The sequence below is a fragment of the Prunus dulcis genome, chromosome 7 (assembly GCF_902201215.1).
Source record: "Prunus dulcis chromosome 7, ALMONDv2, whole genome shotgun sequence".
Lineage (NCBI taxonomy): Eukaryota > Viridiplantae > Streptophyta > Magnoliopsida > Rosales > Rosaceae > Prunus > Prunus dulcis.
In genome coordinates this window covers 15,947,222-15,972,466 of record NC_047656.1, presented here as the reverse complement: position 1 = coordinate 15,972,466, position 25,245 = coordinate 15,947,222, and the positions used below count along the sequence as shown (strand labels likewise).

At 35.9% G+C, this 25,245-nt stretch overlaps 4 protein-coding genes across 6 annotated transcripts; 1 reads left to right on the top strand and 3 right to left on the bottom strand.

The window, feature by feature from the left end:
• Positions 1-4,536: 4,536 nt before the first annotated feature.
• LOC117634388 (chaperone protein dnaJ 11, chloroplastic) lies at positions 4,537-5,543 on the bottom strand. Its single transcript, XM_034368481.1, has one exon. It carries the CDS (start codon positions 5,457-5,459, stop codon positions 4,992-4,994), a length of 468 nt encoding a protein of 155 aa, XP_034224372.1. The 5' UTR covers positions 5,460-5,543; the 3' UTR covers positions 4,537-4,991.
• A 3,479-nt stretch (positions 5,544-9,022) lies between these two features.
• On the bottom strand, positions 9,023-13,069 carry LOC117633680 (DNA-(apurinic or apyrimidinic site) lyase 2). 3 transcript variants are annotated; one of them, XM_034367375.1, is made up of 9 exons: positions 12,751-13,069; positions 12,440-12,649; positions 12,274-12,359; positions 11,983-12,098; positions 11,793-11,873; positions 11,050-11,297; positions 10,759-10,910; positions 9,761-10,456; positions 9,023-9,362 (listed from the first exon to the last, which is right to left on the bottom strand). In XM_034367375.1, the coding sequence occupies exons 1-9, from the start codon at positions 12,968-12,970 to the stop codon at positions 9,291-9,293; spliced, it is 1,881 nt and encodes a 626-aa protein (XP_034223266.1). In that variant the 5' UTR covers positions 12,971-13,069; the 3' UTR covers positions 9,023-9,290. The 3 variants fall into 3 exon arrangements, with proteins under 3 accessions (XP_034223266.1, XP_034223267.1, XP_034223268.1); XM_034367376.1 differs by having other exon boundaries at positions 9,761-10,446; positions 11,097-11,297; XM_034367377.1 differs by lacking the exon at positions 11,793-11,873.
• A 105-nt stretch (positions 13,070-13,174) lies between these two features.
• LOC117633681 (transcription factor bHLH121-like) lies at positions 13,175-15,395 on the top strand. Its single transcript, XM_034367378.1, has 6 exons — positions 13,175-13,242; positions 13,328-13,479; positions 13,657-13,778; positions 13,999-14,126; positions 14,234-14,701; positions 14,833-15,395. The coding sequence occupies exons 2-6, from the start codon at positions 13,370-13,372 to the stop codon at positions 14,983-14,985; spliced, it is 981 nt and encodes a 326-aa protein (XP_034223269.1). The 5' UTR covers positions 13,175-13,242; positions 13,328-13,369; the 3' UTR covers positions 14,986-15,395.
• Positions 15,396-15,566: 171 nt separating this feature from the next.
• Positions 15,567-20,183, bottom strand: LOC117633679 (calcium-dependent protein kinase 28-like). Its single transcript, XM_034367374.1, has 12 exons — positions 19,422-20,183; positions 18,602-18,732; positions 18,368-18,409; positions 18,139-18,250; positions 17,966-18,044; positions 17,637-17,806; positions 17,360-17,486; positions 16,976-17,091; positions 16,774-16,881; positions 16,586-16,648; positions 16,166-16,339; positions 15,567-16,032 (listed from the first exon to the last, which is right to left on the bottom strand). The coding sequence occupies exons 1-12, from the start codon at positions 19,806-19,808 to the stop codon at positions 15,868-15,870; spliced, it is 1,674 nt and encodes a 557-aa protein (XP_034223265.1). The 5' UTR covers positions 19,809-20,183; the 3' UTR covers positions 15,567-15,867.
• Positions 20,184-25,245: the final 5,062 nt, after the last annotated feature.

Below are 25,245 nucleotides of genomic sequence, written 5' to 3'. Positions count from 1 at the left end.
TATACTAGTTGTCCAAAAATAAAAATTAATTATGAATCATGTTCTTAATCTTATCAAAACAACAAGAATTCTATTATATATATAGGCCCTTATGTGAGGTCATATCTCTTAACCGTTAGATCATGCTAACCAATTTGATCAAATAATTTAGAGATAAGGCCTCACTTAAAGTACTTCCACCTCTAGGCTCCAAAAACAACCCCTACAAAGGAAAAGTTGTCATGGCAAGAAGTGAGCCCACGAAACTGGGCAAGTCCGAAGGCAAGACTTACCTGGGCAAGCTGACGTCAGCGGCCAATTCAAAAAATTGCTAGAGTAGTCACTATTCACGTGAATAGTGTTTACCCTTACCTTAAATGTCATATATAAGACCCTCACTGTAGAATGACTCATCAAAACAATCACCATATAGGCCTAGACCCAAACTCTGAAATGCAACTGGGTTTTGCATAAATCGGAAAATGGACTAAACTTTGGGCCTCCTTCCACAGTTAGCCCTTATTAGCATTGAAGAGTGGATCAGAGTGCAAATGGAGAAGGCCCAGACATTATTTGTTGAATTTTCGATAGACAAAATTATAAACAAAACAAAACAAAACCTCCCAAAACAAAGGAAGGGAAATCAACAAATAATGTATGTGTCCCAAAACAAAACTGTTAGATATTTACACTTGCAATAATAACTTTCCCAAAAACAAAGAAAGAAGAGTGGTGATTTCTTTACCTGATCATTTTCGTTGCCATGCATGTGTGCCAATGTCAATGCATGACTTCATGCCATACCTAGCCTGATCAAATCTTAACAGAGAGATTAATGTACTGTACGGCATATTTATTAATTCTTAATCGAAATTAAAATAAGGAGTGGAATTCATATTACGGATACTCATGTGTTTTAATTCACATGGAGGAACAAAAATGCGAGTGGAACCCACGTAAAATCAGGAATTCAACTTCTTATTTTGTAGGAATTAGACTCTTGGGTGGGAGGTAATATTTTAATTCTTGGATAACTAACATATTTTTTACCTATCATATCCTCACACAAATTTTAAAATTCCAAATTTGACATCTACTTTAACCCAATAACGAGGATATTTTAGTAATTAATTTGGTTTCAATTCTGATTCATGGGAATTTAGTAAACAACTTGTAAAGAATCAGTACCACTCATTCCCTGATTCCATATTATTTTAATAAACAACTTCAATAGGGATTCGAATTCTAACTCTCCTCAATCAAACTCCTACTCATTCGATTGCGGATTAATAAACATGCCGTATTATTATAGCATCTCCCTTCTTCACCTTTCGTTTTTCTGACAATGGGTTAAGAATTTGTAATTAAGCTAATTATCTTCCAGAAACTTAGTTAGAAGGAAAGAATAAAAAATAAAAAAGGACTTTAATGTGGGGTTGTATATATTTTGTCAAGTGATCGGAATATTCTAATATTATGGTTCCTTGAAATCAAACGCAGTCTACATCAGCAAAGTTGGAACAGATTATTAATAGCGATGGCGATTGTTCTGTGAGTATATGCAGAAAATTCTGGTTTTGCAATGGAAATGGTAGGGAACTCTTTGAACAATTGTTCCCGTAATCAAAAGCTAGACTAGTTTACATCCATGCCATCTCCATCATGGCTTCCGGTCCACCACCATTAACTCCTAGTGATTTAAGTCCTTCTTAAAATATATGTGAAATTATTCTAAGAGTCTTACTATAGAGATAGATAATCGTTAATTACCAGGATGATGAGATCATTCATATATTTAAAGAATGTTACACATGAAAATAGCAATGAACTAATAAATCTGCCTTTATGGGTATTTTTGTCTTGGATTGGATGTAAAAGGAATCTATATAAATTGGATCATTGATAAGAGCCGTACTTATTATTTTTTATATGTAAATTTGTCTACTTTGGTGTACTTAGACCTTAATAAGTTACGATTATCGTAAATGAATCAGCGAAACAATGTTGTAAGTTCCTCTAAATATATAATACAAGAAGAAGTATTTTATGAAAATCAAATCAAAGTCATATGTTAATTGTAAGAAAACCTGAAGAGAACGGAGACATCCATCTTGGACCCAGCATCACTCACAGATTTATATATATGGTGAAACTGAAACCTTCTTGCACTTCAAAGAGAAATTGAATTCAAATTCCAATTTGTAGGGTACTAGTTTAAGATTAGTCAGGAATTAATAAAAGTAACGCACGCCGTGCAGACCAACGTTTTTGACGAGCCTAAAATTTTTGATCGATTTAAATGCTTGTTTACTTAGTCTTAGTCTACAAGAATATTGGGCACAATCGTTAACAAGTTAACCACCACTCACAAGTCGGAATCTGATTTGAGTCGGCGGTATTTAAGAAAAAATAAATAAATAAATAATTGGAACAAGTCTACAGTTCTGTCTTTGTTGTGTTCAGAATTTTATAATAATTATACAAAGTGAGTTGAAGAATTAGTGAGGAGGAAGCATATTCCTAATTATAATAAACTTATATTGTTAAGGGGAGGGATTCAGGATTTTAAAATGGATTGAATTGGATTTACTTTACAAAAAATGATATGTCTAGTAGAGGAGACATAATGAGGTGTATATCCTTCAAAATGCATCTAGTATATAAAATATAAACTAGTAAAAAAGACAAAACTAAATAAATATTCAATACAAATACAAAACAAAACTATTTAAGTTGCAGCCTTCGAGGCTTCAAGGAGTTAAAATCACTACTTATTAATTCATTATCGATATTATCAACAAATTCTTTTTCAATGTGAAGTATCATACAATCAGAAAGAAACCCGTTCTCTATCTTATTCCGAAGTTAATTTTTGATAAGTCAATTATGTTGTTGATGTAGAAACTAGAAAGTTAACACCAAACTCTTACTCATAATTTTATTTTATTTTTTAAAATTCTATTATCTTAACAAAATCCCTAGTAACTAAGTGAAGATTACCTCAACAAACAAAAAGAGATGAAAGTTTTGTTATGTTGCTGACGTGCATGCTTACTCAAGTGTGCTTTTGAGTTGTACAATAGGTATTGGGTGAGCTTGTTTAAAATTTGGAATGGGCTGTGGCATGACTACATGAATTTTTAATTTTTTAATTTTAAAAACCACATGATATTTAATAATGAAATATATATATATATATATATATTATAGGCCCTCCACATAAATACGTAGGGCCTCCATTTGCTTACTTTGTTAAGCCGAATTGTTTATAAAATTAGCTGCCGCCTAGTCATTAATCACTTGAATAATTAAGTATGCTAAGTAAGCCGGTGATCATGTGTCATCCCAGGTTTCATGGCATGAAGTTCTGCCTTCCAAAGTCTCGCTGTTGGTCTATGTGTTTCTAATCTCTTTTTTCTACAGGCTCCACCATACTAGGTTATCATGGAAAGCAGAAACAAAAAAGTAATAATTTGACTTGGTAAAAACTCCAAAATATACCAAATTTCTTGAAGGAATTATTGGGAAATTCATCATAAATAGTGAATTCCGTACTCATATTTATGAAAGTCCAAACTATAATAATACACAATAGTTTCGACTTTTAAAGTATAAGCATTTCTTATATCTAAGAATATAAGTTAAGTTAGAATTAAATATTTCTCTTGAAAGAGGAAAAAGAATTAGAATGTGGTCGAGATTGAAAACCCTAAAGCTCTTCCCCACTGGAGAGTTCGATGGAGACGGCATAAAAAAAGTTGTTCCTAAAGTTTGGGCACTTAGGTAGCTTTGCAATTACAAGCAGTGCGCCTTAATTGGATGCGAGATCCTGCTTTCTTATCTTTTTATGGCTTCTAACTTGTAATGGCCGACTTCTACAAAATACAATGAGAACAGACAAAAACAGCCACCATTTTTCTACATTTTTCTACGATAAGTCGAGTTGTCGCCACTCTGAATTGTCGTCAAATCTCACAATATGCAATGCAATCAACCCCAACCAGCCTTCGTTGCAAAATAAAGACATGGCACCAAGTAATTGGTCGCAACTTGTATGGCCTACACATAAATGTCACAACTGCCAACGCCTCTCCTCTTCCACCCTTTTATTATGCGTGATCACCATTCGATTATCACTATTTCTCTTATTAGTCTCAACGCTGAAAAATATTCTAAATTCGAATCAACGAATAAAAAATGACAATGTTTCCTAAAATAAATAGATATATATATATATATATATATATGCACCCTTAATAAGTGGAGTATATAAAGAATAGACAAAAATGAATCAGGCATAAATAACTCTTTTAATTTTATCATTATAGTTTTGCGATAAGAATGAAAATAGCTATCAACGAACTCTCGAGATAAAACTCGTTTCTTGTGGTTGCCAATACTGGATCAAATGATATGCAACTATCAATATGAAAAAGCTACCATGCCCTCTCTCTCTCTTTTCTTTTTTTTCTGTTGGATTGACCCTACCATTCATAAGATTTTAGATTTGTGTCATTACACAATTTACAAGTAAACAAAAATGAAATAGCAAGCATATATGCATAAATGTTGTCCAAATTTCTGACCAGAATAATAATATTCATTCAAATTGATACCCATAAAAATACTGAGCTCCAATCTCTATGTGTAAATTACTGTATGTACTGTAATTATGTCCTAATAATCCCCAAAAAGAAAACAGGACTTTACAAAATTTAAAATTAAAATGTTGCCCCCACGTAATTATAGTAAATAATACTAACACAAAATGAGATATTCAACTCTTTGACTTTGGAGGTTTGGAACTTTGGCGCTACTTCTTGTTCTAGTGTCCGACAGACAGACAGACAGACGGATCATCGCAAACATATCCAGCCACAGCGAGACCATCATGATCAAAATATTCAACGGCTCCGATTGCACTCTATGTTATGCTTCTTCGTATATTTACAAAATTACCAATAATCTCGCGGATTGAATTCCTTCAATTTCGGAATCGGTGAGTCAACTCGCTACCAGCACTGGTCGGTCTCCCAGTTCCGGCAAGTGTAGTACCGGGAATATCCCGACGCCGTTGACAACGGTCGGCTCCGGCGCATAAACTTCCGGTCGTAATCGGCGCGCTTTTCGGGGTCCGACAGCGTGGAGTAGGCAGCATGAATCTTCATGAACTCGTCAGCCGACGTGTCCTTGCGCTCGATCGCCGCCACGTCGGGGTGGCAAACCCTAGCCAATCGCCGGTACGCCGATTTGATCTCCTGACACGTGGCGACCGCCGGGATGCCGAGGATCTCGTACAGCGAGGTCATCTTCTGAGGGCCGAGGTACGACGCCGTAGCTGCCTCGTCCGAGGTGCAGGTGGAACCAGCGGCGAAGGCGCTTATTGGCCTGAAATGTACACGTGTCGAGGTTTTGGGAGGGGGAGGGGTGGCGGAGAGAATTGGAGCGGCGAAGAATGTCGAGGTCGAAGCAGAGAGCATGGTACGGTGCGTTTTGGCTTGCGGTTGTGAATTTTTGATTGAGAGAGAGAGAGAGAGAGAGAGAGAGAGGGTGGGAGGGGGGGTGTTTGTCCTTATATGTTGGGGAGTTTTTGGGGTGTTTGGGTTCGGGTTTGGATTTGGGTTGTGCGAGAGTAACTATGGTTATATATGGTGTTTGGTCAGGCTAAGAAAATGCTTATCCAGTTTGGTGCTGACTCGACTCCTCGGAACATTTTATCCAATAATAAATTTTTATTTTTATTTTTAAATTTCGTTGGTCATAACTTGATAACAAATGGTGGTGGATGAGTTGTACATCAGGTTTGCAGACTAGTCTTTTTCCATAAACTTTGATAAGGTTGCATTTCCCTTCCTCATAATGTAGTTACTTTATTCGAGCCAAACTCAATACTGATACAATGTATCAACTCGATTTACACCCATATTTAAAATGTTAGATCCAATTAATGTTGTTGCATTTTGTCATATATATAAAAGCGCATTTAAAATTTGATTTAAAGTTCAAACGTGAGACTATTAATCTGCAAGTCAATGCCATTTTTCATTGGATTAGACCCCGTTAACAACACATACTACTATATCATCTCCCATGTTATTTGTTGATCAAAATTTAAAACTTTTTTTTTAACTCTAGTATTATTGTTTAGCTTAATCTCAACTGACTTGTTTTCATTTTTTATATTTTGAAAATCAATATTAACCATAGAGATAAAGAGTATTTCTTTTCTCCAAAGATAAGCAATTCATTTAATCAAAATAGAAGTTAACATCTGTCTTTGCCACCTAAACCAACCTAGAAAACACCATTCATGACACTTCAAAAACCTAATAACTGGTCAGATATCTAATAGTGCTTTGGTGGAGGTTAGTTATTAATAAATAATTAAATAAAGCAAAAGGATTTAGAAAAAGTTAACTCAACCATGGTCCATATCCATGAAGCAAAGTATACTCTTTAGGAAACAAAAAAAAACTAATGGTCATGATCTTGTCTTTGAATTTAAGCAGTTGTAAATTTCCTATTTGTACTCCTTACTTTCCTCAATATTCTATCCATATGTTCCACTAAACCTATAGAGAATGTTTCCAATTGCAGATAACTATTTCCCTCTAAGCTTTAGACTTTACTAACTATTTGATTATATTCTATCTGCACTAGTATAATAAAGGGAATTTGAATTCTCTGGTAGTTGTTTTCTTCTTCAAAAATAACCTACTACACTATTTAAAATTACCACATTATCCTTTTAAATTCTAGGGTGATGAATTGATGCTTAAGTGCTTGCCTCCTTCTCTAGGAGGAGATATTTCTCGGAATCACGATTTGACACGTGTGTGAAAATATTTCATAAAAAAAACACACACAAAAAACGCCTACACACATGTCATAATATAAACTATAAGGAAGAAAGGGCTGAGCTCTTTCCTATCTACTGTAACAAAACCCTCCCACTTGACTGTAGAGCTAGAATGGAGCCCAATAATATCCCAAAAAATTTGTGAAGATATTTTCTTGTGGACAATAAAACAATTCAAGTAAAATTTAATTAATCTTTAATATCTCACTTTAGTTTGTGTATTAGAAGATTATATATACTTTTGTTATAAGAAAAAAAAAATCCCCCAAGAATGATTGAATACTAGCTGTTATCAACGAAGAGTCAACTCATTTGCAAAAGGCTTGAGTGTTTTTTGGCCTGCAAAAGTCCTGAAAGAATCTAAAAACCTTTCATGCAAGATCCACTAGTGTTGGAAAGGGACCCCAACAAGTGCTGGCTGTCATTTGCAGCCACTAGTTTCCATTAGATATTTTCTTCTTCTTCTTCTTCTTCTTCTGTTTTTTTTTTTTTTTTTTTTTTTGGGATGAAATTAAATTCCCTAGATCTTTTAGCTAGATGCCTCAGAGAATTCAAAGGTTAAAAAGTCACACAGGAAGCGTGCCTTCACTGAGAGGACTTTGATTGTGACAGTCCCTTCCCTTCAGAGAATAATCACAACTTTACTCTGGATTTATTTCTGAAGATATAAACAAGGAGCTAAATTATTGTGATCACAAGAATAAAATAATATATAATGCATGTGAATTTTGGTAGCCTTTTGGGCAAGCAAGAATCACTTGACCAAGTCCGCTACATCTTAGGGTCCATAAAAGAGTACATTATTCCAAATGTCTCTCATATAATTACAAGGGACCAAGTGTTATCCAATTTCAAACAAAATCACGAAACCCTCCTTCAAATCTTGGCTGTTCCTGCTGTATACTTCTTTCTTCTTCTTCTTTGTTTACTATCATTTGTTAACACAAACAAGACCCTCCTCCAAGTTGCTCCAACCATTTGGAAATTGGAATTGAATTCACAGAAACATAAACACATCACTTAAAACAACATATTCACATCAAAACAGAAAACAAATCTATTGATGCTTGAGTTGAGCCTCTGGTTTTAAACCAACAGCTTTTCCACATCAAGCCATTCTACACAAAGAACAAGTGTGGACCTGATTAAGAAATGTTGGATTATGGAGGCGATTGTGAGGCCGACTCTGAACGCTGATAATCAATCTACGAAAATGATTTTGACTCGACAATTTTGCTATGTTATTAACAAATACATGGTACAACAACACATCAATAATAAAATGACACCAATCATCAATCCAATAAAACGACTTATTTTCGACGATTCTACTATATTATCAATAATTATATGGTACAACAACACATCAATAACAAAACGACACGTAAATGAGTAAATGAAAATTGAAATTTGCACAGTTGATTTTATCAAAGGAAATTAAAATCCACATGATTTTACATCATTCTTCTTCTCCCGCGAAGCAAAGCTTTGGGTAAGGACTAATCCTTAATGGCATCATTTGAGAAGGACAGGTTTGCTTCTTGTGGCCGTAAAACCTTGTCATTCAACTTTTGCATGTCCTTAGACTTTTTAGTGTTGTGTTAGACAATCCAACTTAACAGTCTCTGATCCTGATAATGATGTAAAACCTATCTTTAATTAAGCTGAGGGTTTATCATGCACTGCTGATGTGTTTCACAGTATCATTCTAATATTATATGCTTTTCTTTTACCATAATTTGTCCTCGATAACGATCACTGCACTTAACTATCGGCCTTGTTGATTGGTATTTGTATGGAAGAAGGTTTTTTTTAACCTTTCGATTTTTTTATTTTTTATTTTTTATAATATAATTAAGTTATCTTCTGTGACCCTTCGTTCTTGATGCTGAAACGAGATTTAATATTCCTTCCTTCCTTATTGATTACGTTGCAGCCACCATGATTCGCCAGTCAAAGTTTGGATGTTTATGTTTAAGTTATGAAAAGAAAGATTGACACAATAATAAATTTGACATTCTTTGTCCAATCAGAGTGCTAACCCTTTTTGGTTCAGATATAGATGACCCATATTGCATCATTGTTGATATTATCTAGTTACAAACTAGCTATTGGTTTAGTGGTAGATAATGGCTTCTCACCATGGGAAGATATGTCAAGTCCGAATTTCACCTCCACGACTAATTTAAAAGAAAAAAAATTAGTTTTCATATTTTTGAAAACATATTTGTTTCGTGGAGCACTGCGATCAATTCACTAAACAAGGAAATGAATAACGTTAAACAGCTAATAATACAACACAGGAGCTTATGCCTGAGAGATTCGATTCCCAGAAGAATAATTTTGATCAAAAAATTTCCTAAACTGAGATGGCCGGCACCGCGCCATCTCCAAGTTTACAGTAGGCAGGAAATTAACAGCTTGACATCCATATTACCTGAATCAGTGATCATCATTTTTGTCGAGGTTTTGAAGCAGCCCATTTGAAATAATTACAATTTGCTTCAGGGTTAGATGCAGGCCCCTGTATGGATAACAAAAAATGCCACTAGTTAGTTTCATATATCATATGAAACACAGATACATAATCTGAATATCAAACGCCCAAAGGTTTAAAGGGAAAATGGGGGTAGAACAACAGATTGCACAGCTTGTGGCTTGTTCTGTCCTGAGTTCTAACTACCAAAGGGAAAATAGTTGCATGGTTGATGGAACTGCAGCAAATTTATCAGATGTTTTCTACTATTACAGCATCAACTGAACCTGAATATGTTTGGGTTGAATTTTATTTTTCATTTTTGGTGAAGCCACCAATGGGTCGAATTGAACACATACAAAATAGTGGAAAACTAAAACATGGTAGGAAAGGAGTGATGTGTTTGCTGATAGCAGTATTTGAGTTTTTAAATAATAAAAAAGTACCTCAGCACGAGCACAGACATAAAACCTGCGTCCAAAATTAGCACCTCGCTTCCTCACAACCCGAGCAACACAGGGTTCCCTATGGCCCTTGCAAAGTGGTATGCTATTCTGCATGACTTGCTGCAACCTTTGCCACTCTATTAGAGCAAAATTATTCTTCTCTTTCTCCAAAGTACAGACATCTACTTCATCCTGATCCTCAATTGATGCGCTTGAGTTCAATTCACACTGCTTGGGACTGCCACCTTGATTCTCTGGTATTGGAGTTTCATTTGACAGATGATTAGAATCTGGAACATCTATCTGATTAGTTGAAGTATCAGTACCATTGCCGACACCATTGCTAGGGATTGAACTTTTCTGGAAAAATGACCTCAATGAGAGTTGAGAGCTCCTTTTTGCCTTTTTCTTTGGTTCACTGCCGCACGTTGTTTTGGTACGTTGACCACCTAAAGTCACCAAGGTGTTACAAGCATCCTCCATAGAAAAACGGTTGGAATGCTCATTTGATTTTGAACTGAGAACTTCAAAGTTTTGGCTCGAAGAAGAACGTGAGTTTCCACTGGGTACACCGGGTGTGCTACAGTGGTCAGACGAGCTTCTTTCTCTCTCACTGCAACTCTCTTTAATGATATCTCCATCTGAATTAACTTGTTCAGCAGTTTGTCTTTTCATTAACACTGATACTGCACACGACTAAGGGTTCAGTCAAGTTTGAGTAGGCACAAAGAACAAGGGCTTCAGGGGAAAAGAATAGATTGAAACTGACAGATGATCAAGTAAAAGAGTAATAGAGCATATAGCATTCACATGCTTTGATATAAATAAATTCAACAGATCACTAAATAGAAGCTAAACCAAGAAAGCAGTCGCTTCTTTGAATTTTCAAGTGTGCATCATAAGGGGCTTATCACTTGATGTAATTCGCAAGACAGCATACATAGAAATATCTAAATTAAAAAGAGACCATCAGCAAAAGGGGAAAAATAATTTCATACCCAGGGTTTGCTGGAGCCCACGAACCATTGGAATGTATCTAGCAGATAAAGATGGGGTGCTATGCTGGAAGACACTAGGAATTTCCAGCAAACTTGTGTAAACAGGAGCATGATCAGAGCCTTCAAGTTTAATACTCTGCCCTCCCTTCCACCTGCGGGTAGGGAAAGAGGTCAAAGTAAAATCCTAACCCTCACACATGCTTACATATATATATGTACCACATGCATGCATTGCACATTAGCTACTGTTGCATAATCATGAAAGCAAAACTACAAAGGAATGACACGCACCAATGGGGTGCACACGCACACAAAACAAGCATCCATGTATCCTATACCTCAGTGAATTTCCTGGTTTCCACCGTTTATACTGTGTCAATATGTCACACTCCTTGACATGGCAAGTTACAAAATTGTGGCTTTGCAGGTCCTGTTCTTGGTGTAAGCATGATCCTGCACAAAGAATGTGGTCGATTCTAGAGCCATAATTAAATTCTTCAGCACCTGTATTTTGTGGCCAGCATGTGTACGCTTCTCTTCTGCAGGAAAAAAAAAACACACACACACACACACACACACACAAAACGGAGAAACAAGGTAAGACCAAAAAAAAGGACAGACGCTTTCAGGTAACAATGAATGTCAGAATTTGACATAAAATATTAAAATGATGGTAAAAAGGACTACATAGAGGAGAACATGGAGGATTGACAAATGGTAAGAATTTATTATGGCCTTTTCAATATACTGACCGAAGAAGACTTGATGGTAAAAAATCCAAACTCGAAATCATGCACCATCGCACTTAATGATCATATAATGATAATGTGATTAAACCATAAAAGTAAAACATGAAGTTGAATGGGGCACTCAAGATATGTTGAAGGAAAGATATCATACAATAATAACTTCAAATGACTAAACATGTTCCCACGACTACAGAGCAAATATAACGCATTACTCAAATCCAAACTCAAGTATGCATAAGAACAAAACAAATGACTGCTAGAAGTCCTTTTGAGAATTAGTTTTACCTATTAGGATGGTTTGCTCTGAAAACATCAAAGAATGAGCCTTTATTTTCCACCAACATAGATCTAAACCATCTTCTAAATCTACAAGGTATTTCCTCAAAATATTAGGTATTGAGCTTTACTTATAAAATTGTACAAACATTGCATGCAGATGTAACTATTACATAGAGATCAGGAAAAAAAATCATACTGGTTGTTCTCAAATTCTGGTTCTGCATCACAACGATCTAAAGAGGTGGGTGCAATGTTAAGATCACCAACAACAAATATCCTCCTCCCCTGAAACAGGAGAGACTCCCACCTTTTCTACAACAAAATTACCTACATTAATACATAAATAAATAAAACACAAAAGAAAAACAATTATAACTTTTGCACGCTAATTAAACACTTCGTGTAATAAACCAAAGGCATAAATGCACAAAAGAAAGGTTACTACATAATATGGTAACTCAAAAGAGCAAAAGATCCCTTTAGTTACCTGTAAAATCTTGAAAAACTTGAGCTTAAACTCAATCCTTTCTGTGTCATCACATACAGCTCGAGGCCCATACAAATTGAAGAGAACTAGACAAGCATTGTCAATAAAAGCTTTAACTTTTCTCCAACAAGTGAAAGCACAAAGACTCAAACTTGAAAAAACATACCAAAATGACCATGATCTGTGATAATACACCGTCCCTCGCCATCAACCTTAAGAAGCTCATCCTTCGAAAACTCCTCCAGCCCTTCTGCAGCCGCAGCCATTTCTCCTTTTCCAATCTCAAGGAGCCCAGTGAAGCCTTCCTCTGCGGCCACCGGCAACGCTACTTCGTCACTCGAGAATGCCGATTTTACGCGGCAAAACGTAGCCACACCTTCACATGTGACGTGAAATCAATCCAAATTCGAGACTCAAGTTGCAAATTTTGAAGAGAGTCTACTGTGGTTTGGTTGAGGCAATTGAACAAATACTTACCGGAGTATCCAGTTCGGCCTTTCTCTGAGGTACGAGTGCAGGAGAAGAAGGACTCGTAGCCCTCCGCCATGACCAAGTCGGCGGTCAATTCTTGTCTTCTCAGTTTGGTTTCCTGAACACAAATGATATCTGCGTCCAGCGAATTTAGCAATTTGAGAAGAGAGCCAAATTGCGCAATGCGTGGCCTCAGCCCATTCACGTTGTACGTCACTATCTTCATCTTCTTCCTTTCTTCCAATTTACAGAGACAGCAGAAACCCTCGAGCCATTTCCATTTTCAGAATTTGGAGGTAAACGAAAGCCCTCCCCGCTTAAACGACGTCGGTTTGTTACAACGTGTGGAAACACAGTTCTAAAATTACTATCGTGGTCAGGAACGTAGCCAATCCTGGTCTCTACCTTCAAAGCTTTAATAAAATATTAAATTTAATTAAAAATTAAAAAAATGAAATATCCAATATCCAAATCGCATTGGCATCCATTCTCGCAGTGGTGAGTTTTGTTGTGGAAAGCTGGGATTGGTGTTCAATTTTGTATCTTTCGGTTACCTCTTTCCCTGAAATTCTTCAATTTGCAGTGAAGAGCAAAACCCTAGACTGAAAATTTGAAGCTCGCGAGCATGGATCAATGGAACGGTGACGATTTCTCAGCTGCTTCAGCTCCTTCTTCTGCTCAGCCTCTTCTTTTGCCCTCCTCCAATCGTTCCCACAACTCCAACTCTGAGTCCAGGTTTTTATATTTCCCATTTTTTTCCTTACACATTTTCTGTTTTCTTTTATTGGGTTAGCTTGAATTCAGCAATTAAATGTGTCTTTCATTAAATAATTTCGAGAAAAAAAATTCTTGATTGTTTTGAAGCAGATGGGTTGAGAAAGTTTGGATTTTTATAGTTTGATTTTGTGGCAGACAAAGGCCTGATGTGGAGACGAAGGACCCAATTGTTGCAAGAAAAGTTCAGAAAGCAGACCGTGAAAAGTTGAGGAGGGATCGACTCAATGAGCACTTTCTTGAGTTGGGCAACACATTAGGTAAAGCTCAGTCAATATTCTACTACTTTTTTGGCACAACATGTTTCACCATCACAACAATAGCTTGACATGAATGAAGGCTACATAATTTGATTAACAGTATCAGCAATATAGCATGTGAATGGCAGATTGTGTGCCTCACAAGTGAAAAGTAGTTTACCAAACGCGTGCCTTAGTTCTCAAGAAACATGCATGCCTTATTGTTATGTTGGAAATGTAGATCCAGATAGGCCCAAGAACGATAAGGCAACCATCCTTACAGACACAATTCAAATGTTGAAGGATTTAACTGCTGATGTGGGCAAACTAAAGGCCGAGTGTGCCGCGCTTACTGATGAATCCCGTGAGGTGAGGTGATGTTCCTTTTAATATGTAATGTGTATTATCCTTGTGGTTGTAACTTGTAAGGCCGATCATATGCTAATGTCGTCGGAAGTCTTGTTTATTGCAAGCAGCTAACACAGGAGAAGAATGAGCTAAGAGAAGAGAAGGCATCTTTGAAATCCGATATTGAGAATCTAAATGTTCAGTATCAGCAAAGACTGAGAGTTATGTTTCCATGGGCTGGCATGGATCCTTCTGTTGTTATGGCTCCACAATACTCATATCCAATGCCTGTAGCTGTTCCTCCCGGCTCAATTCCCATGCACCCGTCACTTCAGCCATTTCCTTACTTTCAAACTCAAACTCCTTCTGCTATTCCCAATCCCTGTTCAACTTTTGTCCCATATCAAGCTCCTGCCAATCCTCCTGTAGAACAGCCGGCACCTCAGTATGCATCTGTTTCCCACCTTTCAAGCAAACAAGATTGCAGAAGCAAGTCATCAGATATGCAAAGGGGGAGCAATGCTGAAAGATGTGATGACTCCAATGATGTGGCAACCGACCTTGAACTTAAGATGCCAGGATCTTCGACACAACAGGTTAGTCTTAACGTTTAAACTTATAGAAGCTACACTTTTCAGAAATACTTTTATATATGTACGGTACCTATATGTTACACATGAATCTACTTTCATTAGAAATGGAAGATTGAATGAATGGGGTTTTACAGGATTCATCTTCTAGAGGTAGGAAGTCCAAGCAATCACAGAGGAAGGATAGGGTTGTTACAGATGGAAGCTCATCAAGTAGGTATTCTTCATCTCAAGGTCTTCAGGATAACTCCTCCAACAGCGTAGGTGACGTCCCCAAGTCTAACAAATGAAACATAGGTTGCCTGTACTTCTGACTTCATCGAACTGCTAACATCACAAGAGCTTGTGTTTTCTATGACACCCTGATCATAAGCCGTGGGTCTGAACACCTTCCGGTTTATTTTGAACACACAAGTTTCTAATCGAATTCAAAGTTGTTGACTCCAGTATCCAAGCAAGAAAGCAAAGGTTTTCTGTTTTCTAGTAACAAATTCCCTCAGCACTAGGAAGGCAATAGAGAGGTTTATATATTTGTAAATTGTATTTCAGATCTGCCTAACCCCTTAGATTAGATATGTTAAAGTGGTGTAATTGTAATTGCACATTCAGTCTAGCAATTATTGTTATTTATTTTGATATGTTAATGTGTTTTCTTATTTTGCGTCTCACCATGCAACCATTTGGCTAAGAGCTTATTTCAGTAATTTGAGCACGCGTTTTTTTATTTTTTGGTCAATCCAAATCCAATTGAGCAAAATTAAAATCAATAAGTTCGTATTCGTCAATTACGGTTGCTCAAATGTTTTCTACTTTTGGTTTTAGCTATTGGTATATAATAACACAAGATAACGCATTAAAAAAACACACAAGATGGTTCTAATCTGCCACATTTTCATTAAAATTTATTTATGTCACACATAATAATTTTGTACGGCACAACCAAGAAATCCCCAACACCTGCAAAAGGATGTACACTTTTAACAACCACAGTAACCGGAGCCGCCTTCTTTTCAGATTCACACCAACTCTAACATCACATGTCTCAGTGAAATGTTTTATCCAATCCTATGCAGAATACAATTGCTGAATACTTGAGTTCAAAAGTGGTCCGGGATGGTTATAAGTTATAACTAGAAAACCGGAACATCTTTCTTACACTTTTTACTTCCAATCTACACCTTCCTAGCATTCCGTTGACCAGGCGGGCTAGTCACGGTTTTCGAACTAATGCTTGCAGTTCTTAGAAGTCTACGGAATTCTGATAGGCTGATCTTCCCATCTTTGTCAATATCGGCCTCTTCGAGAAGTGGATCAATAGAACCTCTTAATCCCGTGTGCTACAAAAGAGAGGAAACAACGTAGTGTATCAGGAAAATTAACAAGAACACTGGTAAATCCAAGTTTGTGTTCCATGTGATTGTGTCTTCTGGGAGAGGAAAGGCATAGCCAACAAAACAAATTAACACTAACCATTTTAAGTTCCTCTGGAGTTATAAACCCATCTTTATCTATGTCGAATTTCTCAAAGGCTGCCCGTGAGCGCTGCTGCCACTTCTCAGAGTCATGCTCCTCCAATTGATGCACATGCAGAGTGGCTGCCACAAACTCGGTGAAATCCACAAGCCCATCTGTGTTGCTGTCAATCTGCATCAAGCAAATCAACAACCATATTCCAAACCGTACATCCAAAACACGAATATAAGATTGATGTGAGATTCACATCGCCTTGGTGGAGTAAGGGTAAGAGGGCTCGCTAGGAAAAAGAATGATCAGGGAAAGAACCTGAACACCCTACGAGACTGGCATAAAGAAAACAAAAAATAGGTGGTTTTTTCCCTTCATTAAGAGGAGGGAAAAAGAAAAAGGAAAAGGGTGGTGGGGGTGGCGTACCGCTTCCAGTATCTCAAGGACCCGTGAATCTTTCAATTTCCAAGGGACATCTTTAGCAAGTGCCTGCAAGAAAGACATCAATCTTAGAAGTTTAGAACTAAAGAAACCACATATGTTAGAACATACACGCACGAAGAAAGGGGCATATCATATTCTAAAGTTCAAATTTAAATGTGAAAAAGGACTACCTGTCTCATTTCTTCAAGACTAATGGAACCGTTCTTATCCACATCAATTGCATCAAATTGATCCTTGAGATCAGACAGCTCCTCGGCATTAAGTGTGCTAGCTAATGCCTACAATGCCGTCAATTTTGAATAATGAAATTAAAATACAAAAGACTTTTTCTTTTTTGTACTGGAAACTCCAAGAGAAGGAAATTTTTCTTACCCTTAGAGCAAACTGTTTCAAACGACTGTACCTCACGAACTGGCGCATGTTATTTAGAACAGATATATCAATAGGAATCTCTGATGCATTGCCTCCTTCTCTAACCCATGGGTGTGCTGGAAAGAAGAAATAACAGTTAATCCCTCTGGAAATAAATTACATATATATATATATATTAACACTTCAAAGAATTGTCTCGAGGTGAAAAATAATAATAAATGTTCCTTGGGTATGACACCAATAACTCAATTGTAAAAAAGAAAAAGCAAATCATTGGAAAATCATTTATAAAGCAGCTAATTCAAAATCTTTACAAATATGTTAGCCTTTCCAGTACCATGGTAATCAGCATTATTTCTATCCAGATAAGATCTAGGGGCATACATAGAGCCTGAGCAGCAGTTAGCCTTGCTCGAGGATCCTTTACCAGTATCTTCTTAACAAAATCTTTAGCACTGGTACTTATGGTTGGCCATGGTTTGCGGCGAAAATCAGGCTTGTTCCTTAAGACCTACAATAACAGAGAGGTGAATAAGTTCACTAAACAGATAATGAGGGGCCAGGGGAGACATAACAAATAATAAACCGGCATCAAATTATTCTCCCCCACCCCCGCAAAGAAAAATTTCCAACAGAATTCAAAATTAAGAATGTACTACACCTCCTTAAATATACCATCTTCGGTCTTATCCCAGAATGGGCGCCTCCCGCAAAGCAAAATGTAGGTAATCACACCAATACTCCAAACATCTGATTCAGGCCCAGACTTCCGTCTCAACACTTCAGGAGCAACATAATAAGCACTGCCAACAATATCTTGGAACTTCTTGCCTGCATTTTTTAAGCTTAAACAGCTTTATAGGTTTCAAATAAAAATGGCCAGAAACATGGCCACGAGTACTAGATAAGCAAAATTGAACTGTAGAACTTCAATCACAGAAACTTGTACATCTCTTGATAAAATCTTTCCTGGATTGAAAATATGCTCACCTGGTTTTATAAAGTCTGACAAACCAAAATCTGTGGCCTTCAAAGGAGAGTCTAAGGCTTTTGACTTGAAAAGAAAATTCTTCAAGCAAGGAAAAAATGGAAAGTTACAACAATCAGAGAAAAATGACTCCATATATCAAAGGATGAATTCATGTTAATGAACTTGTTTATACCTCAGGTTTCATGTCACGGTGCACCAGACCATGTAAATGACACTCAGCTGCAACCTTAAGCATCTGCCTTACAACTACTGCTGCATCCTTTTCAGTGTAACGGCTGTCCTTCCTGATTAACCAAGAAGAAGAATATAATTTCAAGGTTACAACAGATATGACAGAAAGAAAATTTCTTGGTCAACCGGAAATACAGATAAATATTTATCCAGGACTCAAGGAATCTTACTTCTCCAAAATCCGGTCCAGCAACTCACCACCTTCACATAACCTGAAAAGAAAGAAGATAGAAAACAACATATGCAAGATATTAATGGGGAGATGAAACAAACACTTACATAGAATTATACAGTAAAATCTCTCAGAAAACATGAAGATCAATAAGCCGAAAAGGAGCATGTAAGGAACTAAAACAAAAGAACATTGGAGTACTCTGAAAACAGAGATCGACAATGAAACTTACTCCATAACTATAAACACATAAGAATCATCTTCAAAGGCATTATAAAACTGGACAACATTCTCATGGCCTGCAAGCTCCTTTAATATCTTTACTTCTCGCTTAACATCTTCAACGGCGATAGGTAGAATCATCTGCAGCCAAACCAAAGATCATTCACGAATTAATGGAACATTTTCCAAAAAGGAAAAGGGAAAATGATTTATGTTTCTAATGAACACATTAACACTTGAAAAGTAATTCACAGTATTTGTAATTATAGAACTACATGTTTCACCTGATAGGAAACTGACTGAGAAAAAAACAAACCAACTGAATGACAAATTTCAAAAACTTGCAGGTAGGTATGAAACAAGAGTACAATAAAACAAAAACTTGAGTAATTGTCAGCTGCTATCTGCTACTATTTTCACACGAGGTGCTCAACATGACCAATTTTCAGAAACCTCAATTGAACCCAAAAATGGGAAGCATAACTCTCCATTCCTCAAAAACACCCACAAGACTGCTTTAAGCAAATGGAGGCTAATTTGGAAAAGTAGAAATCCAATAGTGGAAAGTGGGAATCAACAAGAAAATTATTGGAACAAAAAACCACAAATGCCAATCCGCAACAAGAATCATCAACACCCTATCATACAATTATAAGTCCCAAAAACCCCAACCGACAACTCTTTCCATATCACATTAAGAATTGAACACCACCTTAAAACCAAATGAGCCCAGATTCACATACAACCAAATGATATCACAAAACGGAAGCTTTTCAACGAATTGATCCAAAAACACACAAAACCCAATTCAGAAATTGAGACACCAATACCTTGTTCTTATCAATTCTCTTAACCGCAACTCGATCCCCATTAGCCTTATCGGTAGCAACATAGGTGTACCCGAATTGACCATGACCCAACAACTTCCCGATCGTGTATCGCTTATCGAAATTCTTATCGTACCCAAAATCGGTGCGCTTCCCGCACGGTATGACCCCGGTCTGCCTCCTGGAGTTGGGCTTGCCTTTTGTTTTATTGGCAAGCTGCTTCCTGGGCATCTCATTGGGTCTATTGGTCCTTCTCTGTTCTTGCTTGACCGGCGGGGTTGTTGATTGTGACGATGCTGTGCTCTGTTTCCGGTTGTGATTGGCCGTGGGCGCGGTTGTGTTGTTGCTATTTGAGCCACTGACCTTGACGGTGGAGAAGCAACCACCCATGATTTACCCAATAAAATAAGAAAACAAAGGCAAATAGAAACAAAGAGGGTTTTCACTTTTCAGAGATTTTGATCCAAAACCATTTGGGAGATTGAATTTTAATAATTATTGGCGATGGTAGTCAAATCTTATATGGAAAGAATCAGAGGGAGACATAGATATAGCGATAATGAGGAGACAAATTAGAGGAAAGATTGGAGCAGATAGCAGGAAGAAGGGAAGAAATAGAGGGAGGAAGGTGGTGGTGGTCAAAAGATACTTCTTTTGACAAAAAGAAAAAGAAAAAAAAAATTGAAAACCCAAAAACACAAAAGAGAGAACGGCCTACGGGGGAAGAGTTGGCGCGGAAGGCCCCCGTTTCTCAGTTTTTTGTTGGGAGAGAAGATCGTGTTTTTATTATTCGCTTTCAAGACAAATTTTGGAAAAAAAATTTCCAAATTTATTGGGTGAAAAATAATTAATTTATTATTTTTAATTCTATAATATATTTTTTTCCACACTATAATTTAAATTCTAGATGCTGTGTGCCCGCGTCGTCAACGCGGTGAAAGTTAAAACAATAGGAAAGAATTACTACGGATAAAGGTGAAAAGTAAATTTGTTTCAAAGGGTTTATGAGAACGAAAAATAGTAAATGACGAGTTGGATATTGCAGATAATGATTTGTGCTGTCATCCGTAGTAAATGTAATGGGAAGTTTTTTCAATAAATGTACACGGATTATGTCTTCTTTTACTTATCAAATCTTTGTCTTTATTTTTCTAACTTTTGGGGAATGTTGTTGATGGTACCACGTCAACTTTGTGCAACCCACCAATCTATTAGTAGATCCCATTTCTTAGTTGAAATTTATACATTCATGTATTTTTTGATATCAATAATGTTTATTTGTACCATATTCATCGATTATATTATTGACCATCTAATAGAGATGGATTTCATCAGTGCATATAAAACTCGCATCGCATGTATTAGAGAGTTGATGAACAATATACTCAGTAAATAAGATCCAAATAACAATATTTTTTCGATATATATTGTGAATGAGATGATATTGTTCTTCTCAAATAGTTGTCTAGTGGCGCACATGAGAGCTAATTATCCTACCAAACCTCAAAACCGAGGGAAAAGAGAAAAACCAAATACCAACTAGTCCAAGGCTGACAAAACAAAAAACAACTTGAAGCTAGCTAGGGTCCTACGATGTCTACGGCCAAGGGTGGGGATATAATTTTTTTCTAAAATGATGGCCAAATAATAGCTTAGGGTAATTAAGTTGAGTATTCTCAATGAGAAAAGACAACATATGCATTGATTTTTCTTTTTCTTTTTCGTATGAGAGGAAAATTGAACCCTTGACCTATTAATCGAGCTATTGACCTACCCTAGTCAAACCCTCCTCGACTCATGCATTTTTTTTCTTTTGCTCAAAATGTAGTGGGTTGCAGTAGCTGAACACTGGTATTTTTTTCGTGACAGAAATCAATGCATATAGGGCAATGAATCTCAGCCATAGTTAGCTAGGTCCCCTCACTGAAAGGGCAGACGAATCCAGAGAAAAAATGAGACGACTGTCTGTGGCTGAGATTCAAAGGCCACAAAAAGTATTAACTTGATGGGAGCCTGCCCTTGATGGCATGGCAAGTCGGATAATGAAGCTCATGGAAATGTTTCATGTAAACTATATAAAATTGTTTGACCGAGACAATTTATATAAACTTAGCCAAACTAATTGTGTCTTGAATCCTAAAGATTCCAATTTTCGAATATAAGTTTATAAACAATATTGTCAAAACAAATTTAAATGTATGTTTGTAATTAAGCAGCCACCTTGGCCACATTATCTATACTTCACCTCACCATCGGTTGATTTGTAATTAACAAATGGTTATCTTGAAATTAAAAGGTCTGAGTTCAAATGGTCATGTTCTTAGCTAAGTTGATTAGAAGGGATGTGCTATACACTTTGCACCTGAGTTTGAATCTCCCTCTTTATAGTTTAGATTATGTTAAAATATTGCGCGCATATATATATATATAATTCATGTTCTAACAAGGATCCGTTGGTTGTTGGTCTCCCCTCAATTATTGCCTAAAATTATATTTTATTTCATGGTTATTATTGCGACAATGACTTTTTTTAGGGACCATGATGGGGTACATGTCTGTCTACTACAAACTTGGGGTAGTTTTATGGTATAATATACTATGTCTAATGCATATGACTCGTCAAGAATTTTCTATGCAGGGCGTTCATCCTTTGTTTTAAATTTTTTTTATAAAAAAAGTTGCATTGACAAAGTCGATAATGCATCGAACAACCCACCAAAATCAAATTAACAGTCTGTTACTTAAAAGGTTTATTTAGTCATTGTGTTTTTAATTTGGACAATTAATCAATGTTATTCATTATATCAAACTACCGTTAAAAAAATTAATAAATTTTTTATTAAGTTAGGTTTACAAATAAAATAATAAAATATAAATAAAAAATCTAGAAACCCAACAACCTCTATGTCATCTTCTTCCATGCTACCGCCACCACCACCACTACCATAGCCAACATCAGCAGTCCCAGTCACCACCGCCACTCTCTCTGTCTCTGTCTCTCTAACCCCCCGCCTCGGTTTTCTTGTCCGCATAACCCATGTATCAAAAAACAGTTGTTGTAAAGCCATTATAGTCAAGGAGTGCAACGTTCCATAATGAATGCTGATAGTGAAAGAATTTCTAAATATTATTTAAACCAATAAAAAATCTCTGATTATTTAGGAAAGATAAAATTTTAATTTAAAAATAAAAGATCAATTTTAACATCACAATGATTAATAGATCAAAAAGAATCGAGCAGGGAAGGGAGAGGAAACTAATATTGACTAACGCAGTAAAATACAAGAATTAAATTAATCAAATAAAAAATACGATGATTAAATTGGCCAAATAAGTAAAACATAGAGACCATTTTCATATTTAAATCTACTTTAAATGTGTGACCAATATATATTTAATACTTGTTGCTTTGAATAAAAATGGGGTAAAGGCGCAAACATTCTTGTGCATGTGTTGGAAGAAAATTGGTTTAAGACCGCAAATTTCAAAAAGTGCTTTCATAATTTACTTGTGAGAAGTAGAAAATTGCATACATGGCTTGACCCACTCAAATTTGAAACTGATTTTGATCAAAGTAAAAAATAAAAATTCATAATTAATTGAGAAAATTGTGGGGGCAAAACTGTAATTAGCAATGGTGTGAAGGGGTGTGAGTGAGCCTGTGACAGTGAGCATGGAGACTTGGTAAAGTCGGCGTCAGACTTGTTTTGTGTGTGGACTTGGTCTTTGGATATCTCCAAAAACTCAAATGTGAATGTGTTATATTTGAGCTTCCTTTAACTTTTTTTTGTTTTTATTTTTTTTTAGGATCTTTTTTATTGAGATGGGCGATAGCATACTAAACTCACACACACTACACGGATGTCAGAATTTTGTCTGAAAAAATAAATATTCTATACCACTATACTAGTGAGTCATTTGCTAACTTCCTTAAACTTTAGGTTCATGCGAATAAACTCTCAAATGTCAATTTGTCACAAATAGGCATGAGCCCTGGGTTGGGATCTAGTTTATCAGAAATAGTTGAAGGGATAATTATGAGACAAGGGCCATAGTGAATATGGGTCAAAGTAAATCCTAACTTTAGATAGACGAAAATAATCCTTAATTTGACGAAATAATTGATATAATTAACACCCCAGAGAACGTTAGCCGAAAAAAGTCATATTACTTTGAAAACTAAATAAATGATTTCTTGTTTGGTTGGTTGGTTGGAGGATTATCCTGGGTTTTTAAATTATATCTGGTGTATGACATAGTCAATTGAATGGATGGATGATCTAGTGCTCTCGCCACTAACCAAAACAAAAAAACAAAAAAGAAAAATAAAAAATGTAGTCTATCAAAAAGAAAAGTCTTCACATTGAATATTGAATCCAAAATACAGGTTATTCAAATCTTAACACATGGAATTTAATTAACATTCTTTAAATATTGTTACAGACAATAGGAATAAATATGGCACCGTTAAGTATATACTCCTGAAAACTGGTAAGAAAATATTGAGACATGACACAAATAAAAATAAAAATAAAACTTTGACTTGACTAAAATAAACTTGGACTTCAATGTGTGAAATTAATAATTCCTTTTAAGCGGTTCGATTGATGGAATTTGATATGATACTTATGAAATCAACTAAAGTAAACTTCGGTTTTAATATATGAAAACAATATTCTTTTTATTAATGATCTAATTTGTTAGAATCAGCTGAAAATTAGTTTAGTATTATTTTTCTTCACATTAAAAAAAGAAAAGAAAAGAATATTTACAACGAAATAATACGGACTCAAATCATATCTTCCGACGAGCTATTAAAATGAGTTTTGTCATCATATAATAAGCTCTATTTATTTCTTTATATTTATATTATTTTGACCAGCAAGCATATGTGCATTGGTCTGGGCCGTAGTCAAACCAATAATTCTCAAAAACACTTTTCAACTTTTGCGGAGTGATAAAACAATTTTTAAGGACTTTTGGCAGTATGAACACAACAATTTGGTTTGTTTTCGCACTCACAATATTATAAAGGCAAAGCAAAGCAAACCAATCGCCTTTTATTGGAGGTTTGCTAGCGCCCCGTAAAATATTTGTACATGTGGATGTGGACAAACACACGCAATCAAGCAGTGATGTGCCGGTGGTGCACGTGGCATTCTGTATATGCATCTTCTTAACTATCCACAACAGTTCAAGAAAAAATTGAGTCCGGTTTTCTGATCACGTTAACTCAAAATTAAGTTCGATCAAGTTAATTTAAAATTAAGTTTATTTTTTAGTTTTAATTACAACCTGTAAGTCAATTTGTACATAGTAATTTATTATTTTATTTATTATTTTTTAAACTTAAAATCCGCTCATTATTAGGCCAATTCAACTCTCTAATAATTAAACAAAGCGATTCGATTAGGTTTACTCAAAGTTGTTCTGCTACGCTTTTTTAATGAGTTGCTTATTTTGTAATTCTGTGCTCTCCCCGTTTTGGGTGAGGTTCTAGTTTTATTGAATATCCCCTTTCAACCCAAAAAAAAAAAAAAAATCAAATATTTTCCCCTACAATCGAATGCGAATTCCGAATGTTAAAGTAAAAATAGGAAATTTCCACTTATGCTTTAGACATTACAGTTGGTTAATTAGAAACTTTATCAGCCTAGAAATTAAGTCAAGTAACAAGACTTGTTGTAAGTCTCACTCTCCAGTCTCCACTTCAAAATTTGAAACGATCGACATATATACAATATAAACATGTACATGCGTGTGTCGTTGGCTTTCACATAGCTTTTGTGTTTGGCTTTGGGAAGGAGATTGGAGAATCTCCTACTTT

Coding starts and splice junctions, on each gene's coding strand:
- LOC117634388 (XM_034368481.1), bottom strand. CDS start 5,459: ATGCTCTCTGCTTCGACCTCGACATTCTTCGCCGCTCCAATTCTCTCC.
- LOC117633680 (XM_034367375.1), bottom strand. CDS start 12,970: ATGAAGATAGTGACGTACAACGTGAATGGGCTGAGGCCACGCATTGCG. Junction 12,360..12,439: donor CACAGATCATGGTCATTTTG/GTATGTTTTTTC, acceptor ATGCTTGTCTAG/TTCTCTTCAATTTGTATGGG. Junction 9,363..9,760: donor ATGTCTGTGCTCGTGCTGAG/GTACTTTTTTAT, acceptor TTATCCATACAG/GGGCCTGCATCTAACCCTGA.
- LOC117633681 (XM_034367378.1), top strand. CDS start 13,370: ATGGATCAATGGAACGGTGACGATTTCTCAGCTGCTTCAGCTCCTTCT. Junction 13,779..13,998: donor TGAGTTGGGCAACACATTAG/GTAAAGCTCAGT, acceptor TTGGAAATGTAG/ATCCAGATAGGCCCAAGAAC. Junction 14,702..14,832: donor CAGGATCTTCGACACAACAG/GTTAGTCTTAAC, acceptor GGGGTTTTACAG/GATTCATCTTCTAGAGGTAG.
- LOC117633679 (XM_034367374.1), bottom strand. CDS start 19,808: ATGGGTGGTTGCTTCTCCACCGTCAAGGTCAGTGGCTCAAATAGCAAC. Junction 18,410..18,601: donor TATGTGTTTATAGTTATGGA/GTAAGTTTCATT, acceptor CTTTCTTTTCAG/GTTATGTGAAGGTGGTGAGT. Junction 16,340..16,585: donor TCCTTGAGATACTGGAAGCG/GTACGCCACCCC, acceptor TGCTTGATGCAG/ATTGACAGCAACACAGATGG.